This window comes from Belonocnema kinseyi, chromosome 10, assembly GCF_010883055.1.
Source record: "Belonocnema kinseyi isolate 2016_QV_RU_SX_M_011 chromosome 10, B_treatae_v1, whole genome shotgun sequence".
Lineage (NCBI taxonomy): Eukaryota > Metazoa > Arthropoda > Insecta > Hymenoptera > Cynipidae > Belonocnema > Belonocnema kinseyi.
Window position 1 is genome coordinate 78,477,945 of NC_046666.1, and position 12,283 is coordinate 78,490,227.

The 12,283-nt window shown below is 32.5% G+C and overlaps 1 protein-coding gene across 1 annotated transcript; it reads left to right on the forward strand.

Moving 5' to 3' along the window:
• Window positions 1-243: 243 nt before the first annotated feature.
• Window positions 244-10,680, forward strand: LOC117182167 (aminomethyltransferase, mitochondrial). Its single transcript, XM_033375218.1, has 5 exons — window positions 244-466; window positions 2,743-3,083; window positions 6,466-6,785; window positions 6,842-6,924; window positions 9,858-10,680. Exons 1-5 carry the CDS (start codon window positions 316-318, stop codon window positions 10,193-10,195), a joined length of 1,233 nt encoding a protein of 410 aa, XP_033231109.1. The 5' UTR covers window positions 244-315; the 3' UTR covers window positions 10,196-10,680.
• Window positions 10,681-12,283: the final 1,603 nt, after the last annotated feature.

A 12,283-nucleotide genomic window follows, 5' to 3' on the forward strand; every position in this document is an offset into this window, starting at 1 on the left:
AAAATTGTAGAAATTTACGGATAGTTTCTTAATTTATAGTAGATCATTTCAATAGGTTTATCAATAGAACAAAGCCCAACATTCCTGTGTGTTTTTCAGATGTTGGGCTTTATCTTTAGTTACGTGACCTTTATACGGCGGGATTGCTACGATATTACCGATAACGGCAAAGGATGAAGAAAACAGAGTAGTTATCTTGTATATTGAGTTATCTTGTGAATAAGAGAAAAGAGTCGCAAGGGTCATCTATTACGTTGGTATTTCTTACTTAATGTTTCAAATATTCAGTTCTGTGTCGTTCGAGTTTAGTAAAGGATGTTTCGAGTAACTATATCAGTGGGTCGCAATTTTAAGTGCGGAGAAAAATCCTTTGGGAGTTTAGAATCGATAATAAATTATGGTAGGTTATTTTCGTCACAAGAGACCAGGAAAACGTGTCTTTATGACCTACACGTGGAACATCAAGGTAGGCGCAAGTATTTCTTCATTTCCTTAATATAGAAATATATTTTTTATTAAAATATGGATAATTTTACGATCCAAATAAAAAGAGAAATAGATTTTTAAATTGAGGATCATGTAAAAATATGCTTTCTGTGTATTAAAGTTTTATAAGTGAATATATAATCAATGGTATTCTCAAAGCAATTATTATTTAATAATTGTGTTTAATAATTGTGTAGAAATATTTTAATTATAATATATTATTATTATGATAAGCAATAATGATTTAATTTATCAAAAGAATTTCCCGGGGGGTGGATCACTCAGATATTTCTCATCTACTCTCAGTGTATTATATCAATATTTCTATGTAACTGACAGCATTAACTGCGCGTTAAATAATGCTTCTTTCGGATGATATTTGACGAGAAATATACTGAACGAGACAAAGTCTCTTTCAATTTTCAGAATTATCGTCTCAGCTCGTCTCGTTTCCACGAAAGTATTAGTTCAACCGAGCGATGTAGAGTAATTGATTGTAGACTCCTAGCGAGATAAATTGTTTCAAGTATTCTCTTCTGAATTTAAATTTTCATCCATTTCGTATTTTTCTTCCAATATTTTACATTCAAAATGTCAAAATTCAAAACAAGTAGATGACGAGACGATCCGACACGATCAAAACAAAAGATTCACCTAGTAGGACATTTCGAGCTCGACTGTCGAAAAACTGACTGAACTCGGGAGATGGTTGCCTGCAGCTTTTCCTCTCACATGCCCATACATGCAAGCAAATGCGAGGACTTCTGAAAAAGTCGGATCAATACAAAAGCATATGTTGTGATTAAATTCACACACTCCTAAGCCCATATTAGTAAAAGGACAAATTTCATAGGCCCATACCCAGTGAAGTGAAATCGTCTGGCGGTATGTGTACTGATGCTAAAAGGACTCAAATGATCCCACGTAGAAATGTCGATCGGAGTTTAGTAGGGCCCTGGATACATTTCCCTATTTCTAAACAAACCCTCGTCGGAGAATGTAGAGAGGGCCTGACTAGTTCTCTAATGCTGTTTTAGCCAGGTTCTAGCTAGAACTTCTGAGCAGGCCCTAACGAGAGTGTCCTTTTATCGTCCGACGATTAGTGGGGCCCCATCTAGGCCCTTTCTATATATATGAACTTCCTAGATAACATCCTTATCTGTTCCAATTTGCATCGGAAAAAATTAATTTTTCAGATAAATGACCGCCATTGATTGGTAAATTTTTAAGCCTTTTGAAATTTCTTTGCGGATGTAAAGAGATAAAAAATTTCTTACAAGAAATAAAAAGGAAAGGGTTGCCATCTTCATTATTTTCAAAAATACCTGACTTTCAAATAGAAAATGAGTGGGGTATTTCGAGAACAAAAATTCATAATTTTTTTCGCACCCGATCATAAAACTTTTTTAAATCTCAATGAACACATAATTATACTAACTTGCATGCCTTCTTAATAATTTGAGCCTAAATTGGATTCAGGTGTACAGATGCTTACTAATTATCTCAATGGAAGAGTTATTCAAAAGTAAGTTTAAATAAATAATGGCTTTAATCTAAACATTGTCACTCATTATTTGTTAATGTTCTTTTATGTGTAAAACATAAAAAAAATATTCAAAGTGTTATGGTTGTCATGATTTTTCTCTTATGTTCTCCTTGCACAAGTAAATGGAATTTTTAAAAATATTATGTGATTCGCATTGAAATACATGCTGAAATATTTCTATGTGTTCTGAATTATTTTCTGATAAGTTCAAGTATTCTCAAATATTCCCACATATTTTCTAATATTCTCATATATTCCAAGTATACCTTGCATTCGCATATATTTTTTAATGTTCCTATGTATTCTCAAGTATTTTGATGTATTATTTGAGAATACGTATCTTGTGCACGCAAACTGAGAATGGTCCACCCCTCGGATGTTCCCTACTTAACTGTTGAGAATATTATCAGCTTGAAGGTACATCTTATTACCCGAATAAAAAAACTCCTATACTTAAAAGTTTGAACCACAACCCATTAAACACTTCGTACTTTAGGCCATTATATGCCAATTACTTGCAATGTATTCTGTAATTTGTAATTTAACAAATATCTTTAAAATTTATGACTACAGCACCCACACAAACAATAATCAGACTTTATTTTTACCGGCGGTATTTACGAAATTAACGTTCTGATTTCGCAAACGACGGTTGGTAAGAATAAAGCGGATAAGAATCGGGGGCTATGTTCATTATTCTTTTCCCTCAGGCAAAATCGTGAATTTCGCCGGCTGGCTATTGCCGGTGCAGTACAGAGAAGCAATAGCCGCATCCCATCAGCACACGAGAACTTTCGCGTCCTTATTCGATGTTGGACATATGCTGCAGACCCGCGTTACCGGCAAAGATGCAACCGAGTTACTAGAATCCTTGACGACAAGTGACCTTAAAAATCTGAGTCAAGGATCTGCAGCCCTCACTGTCTTTACCCAAAAAAATGGAGGAATCCTGGATGATCTGATTATTACCAAAGAGCAGGAGGACAAGTATTTTGTTGTTTCTAATGCAGGAAGACGAAATGAGGATTCAGGACTGATAAAAGAAAAGAAAGTAATTATGCTTCCATTAATTTCAATTGAATCGGTTTTCCATTTACTTTCAGCTTCGACTTTTTGATTATTTTCTTATACATGGAAAAATAAATTGTCGAAACTTAACTTAATTGTTCAACATGTTGCGTTGGGAGAGGCAAAACATTTCTGAAAATGCCATAGATTAGTATTACCAAAGATCAATAGGACAAGTACTTTGTTGTTCCTAATGCTGGAAGATGAAACGAGGATTTACGACTGATAAAAGAAAAGAAAGTATTATGCTTTCAATAATTCCACTAGGATCGTTTTTTTATTCAGTTTCTACACGAGTAAAGGAATTTTGGCATCGGATTGATCTAGGAAAACATCAGGGAAATCATAAATATGGGAGTGATCTCTCAGATAGTATAGTAAAATTATGGTAAATGAGAATATCCTATACTTAGTGTATATTTGAATAAAGTATATTAAATGTATATCTCAAATAGAGCTAAAGTATATAGAAGTATGGTTAACCCTTAGCTGGCCTGTTGGGGTCGTTCGCGTCAGGGTCCTTTTCAATTCGAATTATGAATTCAAATATGATAATTAAAATATGAATTTTTTTGACTAACAAAATATTGATTTTTTTGCAAACCACATAATGCATTCTATTGAATGGTAGTTACTGATCGCCTGTATTATTTTCCTTCTAAAAAAACAACGTTGTTTACACAGAAACATTAATTAGGTGGTTGGGGTCAAAAACGTTCCAGTATGCCAGCTAAGATTGTGGCCAGGCGTAGGCCAGCTAAAAATTAAAGTATAGGAAAAGTATTGCTAAATTATATCTGAGAAGTATCGCTACATTATAACTAAAGTATAATCAAAGTTTTGTCAAATTATGGTTAAAATATATCTATAAAGTGTAGCTCAAATACGTAAAGGATGTTTAAAGTATAGGAAAAATATATTTTAAGTATACGGAATCTATTCCAATAGTATATGTAGTAGTATTATTGACGATGGGAGATAATCGAATACCTTAAATACATAAAATTAGAGATCCAGAACCATGCTTTACAGTTTACATAACATCAAAAAATATTTTTAGCAATTTGTCAATTAAGTAAAATGCAAATAACTCAAGTGTTAATTGTAACTTTAGTTGTTTTACATTGTATTTTAAATAATTTAAGGTTACATATTTGACTTAAATAATAAGTCGATTACAACTTTTTAAGTTCTTATGATAATAATACTAAATATATGCTAGTTAGAAACCAATGATTCTGGACCTCTTATACCAATGATTTATACATTATAGATCCTCTTGTTTTGTGATGACTTCCAATATAGCTGAAAATAGAGATAGTTTTTTTTCAATTGCGAAGTTAATTTAGTGAGAAAAAATTGAACGAATTTTCATGGAACTACCCAATTTTCTTAATGTGTTTTTGCATTGCACTCGCGAATAATGATATTCAATACACATTTTCATCACGAAATCAATATAGAATCACTAGAATATCTTGAAAAACAAATGATTGCCTTTCTATGCCTGATAATTTAGCCGTACTTAAGTATATAATTATGACGTATGGGATATACCATAGCTACACTTAAGTGTGGATAAAGTATGTACTATACTTCATCTATGCTTAATCCCTTGTTTATCTAAACTGGATGTATACTACTTCAATATACTTGAAGTGTGGGATTGTCTCATTTGCCATACATTTTGTATACATACATTTAATTCATTTTATTATACATTAATACATTTCGTTAACCGGGTGTTTTTTTTATCTTGTTATACACAGAAAAATAAATTGTCGAAACTTGACTTGATTATTCAAGACTTTAAAATAGGCAATTAATTTCTAAAAATTTCGTATTACCGCAAAGATCCGAACAAGTACTTTGTTGTTCCTAAAGCTGGAAAACGAAATGAGGATTCACAACTGATAAAAGAAAATGAAGTAATAATGCTTCTAATCATTTCAACTGGATCGTTTCTCCGTTCACTTTCAGTATCCAGCTTTTGATTATTATTTTCTAATACACGGAAAAATAAGTTTACGAAACTTGACTCAACTATCCAAGACTTTGGGATAGGCAACCAATTTCTAAAAATTACATAGGGTAGTGGAAGCAGTGTTTGTCCACTTGTGATTAATTTCGTGTTTAACGGTACACGGAAAAAAACAGTTGCTTAAAAATTCAATGACAATAAAATAAAAATAACTATAGCTTAGATATTTCTCCAAAAAACTCAGTTAAGTATTTTCAGGCAACGCCGGACAGAAAATATTTTTGTACATCCTCGTCTTGTTTAAAAATCATCTTCATTGGTTGAAAATTGATCCTTTATGGTTGAAAGTTAATTCTTGTTATTTATTATTTTTTTGGTCCAGAATTCATATCGTTTGGGTAAATATTCTACTGTATGGTGTAAAATTTAATTATTTCGTTGAAAATTCAACAATCTCGTTAAAACAACATCATTTTGGCAAAAAGTTCAGCTATTTTGTTGAACATTCCTATTTCTAGGTAGATAATCCATCCTTTTCGATTAAAAATTCATATTTTGGTAGAAAAATCATCTTTTTTAGTTGAGAAATTATCTTTTATGATTTACAGTTAGTTCTTTTTAACTTATAAGCCTAAAATTATATTTTTCGTCCAAAGTTAATCTCGTTTGGTGAAAAATTCTACTGTTTGGTTGAAAATTTGATTCTTTTGTTAAAAAATCAACTATTTTCTTCAAAAGTAATATTTCGTTGGTCGAAAATGCAGCTGTTTTGATTAAAATTCATCCTCTTGAATAGCAACTTTATCTTTTTTGGTAGAGAAGTTCTTAGTTGAAAATTTATCTTTCTTGATTGGAAATTTAACTACCTTCTAAAAAATTCGTCTTTTGTCCTAAAGATTTAATTGTGTGGTGAAAAACGCAGGTGGTCCAGGTTCAGCTTTGAAAGTCAAATGTTTTCCAAAATATCCAACTTATTATAGCTAGAAAACTCAGCGCTTTTGTTGAAAAATCATCTTTTTTGTTTGGAAATTCCAATATATATTATTGAAAGTGCAATCTATTTTGACTTGAAATCTTAGGATAAGGTTTAATTATTTTCAAAATTAATATAAAAAAGCAATTCTTAGTGAATAATTATGATTATAAAATATTAAAAGCCAAGTGTGAAAAACGTAATTTTTGACCAAGAAAACCGGGAAATAGCCTGGAACTTTTTAAAAAGTTTAAGTGACCAACCGAGGCTGAATGAGGCAATTCTTATTAAAATCTTGTCACTTGGATCCTTTTTCTAGATTTATTTTCTGTTTCTACCTTTTTATTATTTTTTAAGTATCAGTTTGTTAAAAAATTTAAATAAACTTACCAAATTAAAAAATTATTTTAGGATGAATTAAAAGCCAAAGGCAAGGATATCAACGTAGAATTTCTAGACCCCTTGGAACAAGGTCTGGTAGCTCTTCAAGGTCCAGCAGCTGCTGGTGCACTGCAATCACTTGTAAAAATCGATTTGAGTAAATTGAAGTTCATGAACAGTATTGAAACAGAGGTGCTAAATGATCGGATTAAAATTTCGAGATGTGGTTACACAGGCGAAGATGGCTTCGAAATTTCTGTTTCTGGAAGGACTGCTGGAGACTTGGTTGAAAAAATCCTGGAAAATCCTGATGTGAAACTTGCAGGACTGGGCGCCAGAGATAGTTTAAGGTAGGATCCACAGGTGTGTGGGTGGGACTCTTCTCATTTTCCACCAATTTCCGCAGACTGGAGGCTGGTCTCTGTCTTTACGGCCACGACATCGATGAGGAAACTACCCCTGTCGAGGCTGCACTCACCTGGCTTGTCGGTTTGTAATTCTATATCATTTATAAACATTTTCATAACATTTTCGCAACTCGTTTATCATCCTAAAAATCGACAATATTTCAACTTTTATTTTTGAGTGCTCTCAACTTAAGAAAACTTATGGAATCCGTAACGTACGATGACTTTGTGATGCTCTCCACGTGAATTGATTGTTAGATAGATTAATCCGCGACCCGTGTCTGAGCGGTTTTATAAAAACTAGACATCCCTTTTTTACGGTATCAGTTTTTTCGTGTACTTTTTTGGAATAGGAAAACTACATGCTTTTATTTATAATGTAAAACAAATGAATATGGATTCCCACCAGTGGTTTAATTTTAGTACCACTCAAGACGGTTTTTTCTGTGTCTTATTGTAATGCCTGAAACGAGCCCCGCAATAATACTATGTTTTTGCAGCACATCAATTACTACCCGTACCATATAAATTCCTTGATTATAGTAAAATAACGACACCGAAACCGAAAAATTTTGTAATATTTTTGAAAAATATCCACTTTTCGAGTATTTCAATTTGTAATTTTTAATTTGAAACATGAAAATGCTGATAATTACAATAGTTCCAAATTGAATGTTTTCCAATTTTTAAATGATCGCAAAGTTTCAAAATTCTAAAGTTTCAAATGTAATTGTAGATTTTTAAACTTTCCACTATTTAAAAATACCAATCGATTTTCTTTTAAAATTCCCGGGTGGAAATTTTAGTCAAGGGCTGGTCAGTCTACGGCTGAAGAACCCGGCTTTAAGTCGGGAGCTGTCCGGGGTTTCTGGTCGGAATCCGACCAGCATCATCACGCTGCGCTGGCCAGCGTCTGGCCATGGAGCATGGCCGGGAGCTGGCTGGGAGCTGGCCAGGGATTTCGACCGTGGCCCGGACAAGATTAATTACGGCTTTACTAGATTCAAATAATTCGTGTTTCAATTGTATGAAGAGCATCTATCACTGAGTTGAAGGATCAATTTGATTCTTTTTTACTGTAGAATTGGAGCATATTAATATATAAAATTCCACACGCCCGGTACACAAGCAACATTATTTATTTTCACGTAGTCTTTGAGAGACAAAAAAGATTTTAAAAATAAATATTAAATGATTGCGAGTATTTTGACTTTAAATATTAATAATCCTGTTTAGAGTAAATACATATATTACGTTTTTAAACATTATATTACAAATAAAATTTCTAACGCTACGGGGTATCGAACCTACATATATCTATACCTAAATCTAACGCCTAACAGTCGGGAGTGCTAACCACTGCGCTAAACCGACAAGTTGAAAGTCGTTGAAAAAGCCATCCTCATAAGCTACAGTTCAGAGAAGTTAAAGTACCAACTTTTAAGTACTCTTTTTCTAATTATTTATTATTATGCGGCGTTATGTAAATATAAAATACACGAACTTTTAACAGGAATATCAGTAAAATACTTTTTAAATAAATAATTTAAATCGATGACAATTTTTCTTCGCGTGATATTTTGTTTTTCTCCGTTTTAGACTATTTTACAACTTTTTACAATGACAGGAAATGTAATTTTTTCGGAACATTTGCAATTTTTCATAAAGTTGGAACTTAAAATTTTTTCCTTAAAAAAAGAAACAGTTCGAATTTCAAAAAATTGTCTTCGAATTTTTGTCACAAAATGCATGGTTTGAAAGTCTGAAATCATGAAATCTTAAAATTTGTGATATAAAAAAGATAGTGACCCAATATATTTTCACGCGTGGAACATTCATACGGGTACACGAATCCATTTTTTAAGGAAATCAGAGAAAGTAATTAAGTTATAAACAAAGTTCAACCATTTTATTATTGCCAATCAGCGCCCGGCCAGCTACCGTCTGAACATACGATCATAAGATTTGTCGGATCAGAGCCCAGTCAGCCCCCGAATGGGGTTTTGACATAAATTTTTCCAGCGAGTTCCGGACCAGCGCACGACTAGGCTCTTAAAAAACAAACATAGCCCGGTCAATCCCCCACCAGAAACCTTGTTGTACCAGGGCTAACCTGGGCTATTACCACACGGGTTCATCCAAGTAGAATCTTTTTCATAATTAGAGGGCGATAATTTTTTTCTTTCTAAACCAGAAAATATATCTTTTCTGGGAAACAAACTCTCACAGGGAAAAGTATAGAAAAAAATTTGATTTGATGTGATAAATATCTGATTCAAGGATAATTTATAATAAAAACCAGAATTTATCATAAAAATTTTTATACGAAATTAAGCCATCTTCGTTTTGTTATAATTTCTCTCCATAATAAACGTCTTCTTTAAAAAATTCACCTTAATCTTGAAATATTAATGGTTACAATTGCAAATAATTATTCTATTTGCTCTCGAATATTGTATTTTGTATGATTGAAGAATATGTGTATTTCTATCAATTTTTACGTTCGCGTTCTAAATTGAGAAGCTACTATTTTTATCTCAAATTGGATTTCTGCAGTTTTTATCAAATCACCACGTTTAGGGGCCCACTAAGTTAGAAAATATTATGTCTATAATATCAGGGAGGCGCGATATAACTTTGAAAATACTAATAAAATTGGATTAAGCTTTAGCACTCTTTTTTTAAAGCCTGAGAAAAAAGGATCAGTTTGTTAACGAGCCATTTCTGACCATTATTCGAGAAAATGTTTTTTCATTGTTTTAATCGTGGTAAATGTTATTTTATCATTATTTTACACATTGTAAATTCCATTGACAAATCGAACATTTACATTTTCAGCAACAACGCGCAATACGAAACGGAACTTTAGAAAATAGATTATTACTTTTAAAGAGACATAAAAGATTGCCTTTTTAACAGGAATATGTTATAAGTAGTAAAATAATTATTATAATTATAATTATAATTATAATTATAACTTTGATGGAGGATTAATTATCTCGTCCATTTTTTAAGCAAAACGACGTCGAGGAGAGGCAAATTTCCCAGGAGCAGAAAAGATTTTGTCACAGATGAAATCAGGCGTGACGAAAAAACGAGTTGGCCTTACGATGGGCCAAGGACCACCAGCGAGGGAAGGAGCTGCAATCTTAACGCCTGAGGGAGAAAGGGTAGGCAAAGTGACTTCTGGTGGTCCGAGTCCCACCTTGGGAAGACCCATTGCCATGGGCTATGTACCCCCCAATTTGGCACAGAATGGCAATGGTGTCCTCGTCGAAGTTCGAGGAAAAACGTACAAGGCCACTCTCACTAAAATGCCCTTCGTTAAAACAAATTACTACACCAATAAGTGACTTCTTTAAAATGAAAGTATTTTGCAATGCATTTCAGATATTAATTTTATAATTGCATTTTTGTAAGTGAAAGTTATATCTTTTGACGAGTTTTCCGTTGCATAATATTACTTTCCAATAATATCTCTGATTCTTTTCTTCTTGTTGCCAATATTCTTTTTTCGTTCAGATATTCTGAATATTGAGATTTGATCTATTAATACCTTTAAATTTACATTGCGCTTCTGATTAGTTACCTCGTTATTGTTCGCAGGTGTTTTTTTTAACAAAGACTTTTTTTCAGGTTAGGCTTAAAACACAAGGAGGGGGTATTTCACAGCTCATTTTTATGAAACAATCATATTTTTTCATTGTAAAGTAAGCCAAAAGTAATTGAAGGTAATGTGAGTATGTGTTTGTTTTTGTGTGTGTCTTCGATTGACTTTTAATATTAGCACGGCTCAGTTAGTAATTTTATTTTGTTGTACTTTTTAAATTACAATAAAACACATAATGTTCTTTTGTCTCTTGTATGAAAAAAGTATTTTTATTCAAATTCAAATATTTCCTTACCAAAATACTAAACGTTTTGGTTTGCGTACTAAAAAAATATAAATAATTGAAACCCTTCTAATAATAAATTTGTAATTAGCTACTAATGCAAATTTGTGAAACTTATTTATTTTTTATCAATTTTTACATTCTCATCAGAGAAGGTATTAGATTTGTGTAAAATTTGACTCCCCAACCCCTCCCCCAGTTTTTGTCAAATGTCCACGTTTTGAGACCCCTGAATCCGAAAAACAGGTGTTTACAAATGTTTCCGCCTGTCTGTCCGTATGTCTGTCTGTATGACTGCCTGTATGACTGCCTGTATGTATGTCTGTATGTATGTCTGTCTGTCCGTGAACATGATAACTTTTGAAAAAATTAATCTATTAGATTACCCTTTGGTACACTCGTTTAGTGTCCTAAACTAAAGGTCAAGTTCGTTAGCCAGCCATTTTGGATCAAAATTCAAAAAGTGGGCACATTTTTAATATTTTTGAGGCCACTTTTTTCAAAATTCAAAAATTCTCTGTGCGATTATTCATAGTATTCAAAAAGTCAAACAATTTATCTTATGACTTTTAAAACAAAAATTACCAGAGTTATATCATTTACAAAATTCCCAAAAACACACGAAAATGAACATTTTATGCCAAATAACGCACGATATGAAAGAAAATCAATCGAAGTTCTACAAATTTGTTATTAACCACTTTTTGATGGGATGCGTAGTTTTGGCTTTAATTATGAAAAACGTCATTAGATAAATTGTTCGACTTTTTAAATACAATGAAACCCTTCAAAAGCCCTCCCTTCTATAGCCCTTCCAAAAATTGACGCTGCGGCGCAGGTAGGTATAACAGGACCTGCGCGAGGTTGCACTTGTCACTCAGGAGAGCACTCATGCGTGAAAAAAACAAAAGCTGACCGGGCTATAATGAGTTAGTTCCCACCCACCGTCAGCCCTGAAGTCGGCGCTATAGAAGAGTTTTACTGTACTATAAATGACTGGGCAGAGAATTCTTGAATATTAAAAAAATTGTTTCAAAAATATTCAAAAGACGCTCACTTTTTGAATTTTTATCTAAAATGGCTGGTTAACGAACTTTATCTTTAGTTTAGAACACTAAACAAGTGTATCAAAGGGAAAACTAATTTTATGCAAACCTAATACCTTCTCTGATTAGAATCTAAAAATGATTTGTCATGAATAATTTTTTGATAGTTCTGTTTTTAGTTTTAATCAGAAAAAAAAGCTTTAAAACATAAGAAATTATATTTTTAGAAACCCCACACATGAGACGAGAAAGAAATTAAAAGACAAAAGTTGTGACACGAATGTGCCCGCTGCGTTTGCACATTTTTCTTTACTGCTAATGATGTCAATCATCATTAAAGTCGAAACTACACATCCTATCAAAAGGTGGTTAAAAACAAATGTGTAGACCTTTTTCGAATGCACAATTTTTGTGCATTCATGTTTTACCGTATTTTAAACAGTTTGGCCGAAAAATGTAATTTTGGGATTTTTCATTATTTTGTATGCTTTTAAAATTTAAA

What these genes read in the sequence shown, in the direction of transcription:
- LOC117182167 (XM_033375218.1), top strand. Translation starts at nt 316, where the DNA reads ATGTTTCGAGTAACTATATCAGTGGGTCGCAATTTTAAGTGCGGAGAA. An exon ending in GACTGATAAAAGAAAAGAAA is followed by an intron (nt 3,084 to 6,465) that starts GTAATTATGCTT and finishes AAATTATTTTAG; the next exon opens with GATGAATTAAAAGCCAAAGG. An exon ending in GGCGCCAGAGATAGTTTAAG is followed by an intron (nt 6,786 to 6,841) that starts GTAGGATCCACA and finishes CAATTTCCGCAG; the next exon opens with ACTGGAGGCTGGTCTCTGTC.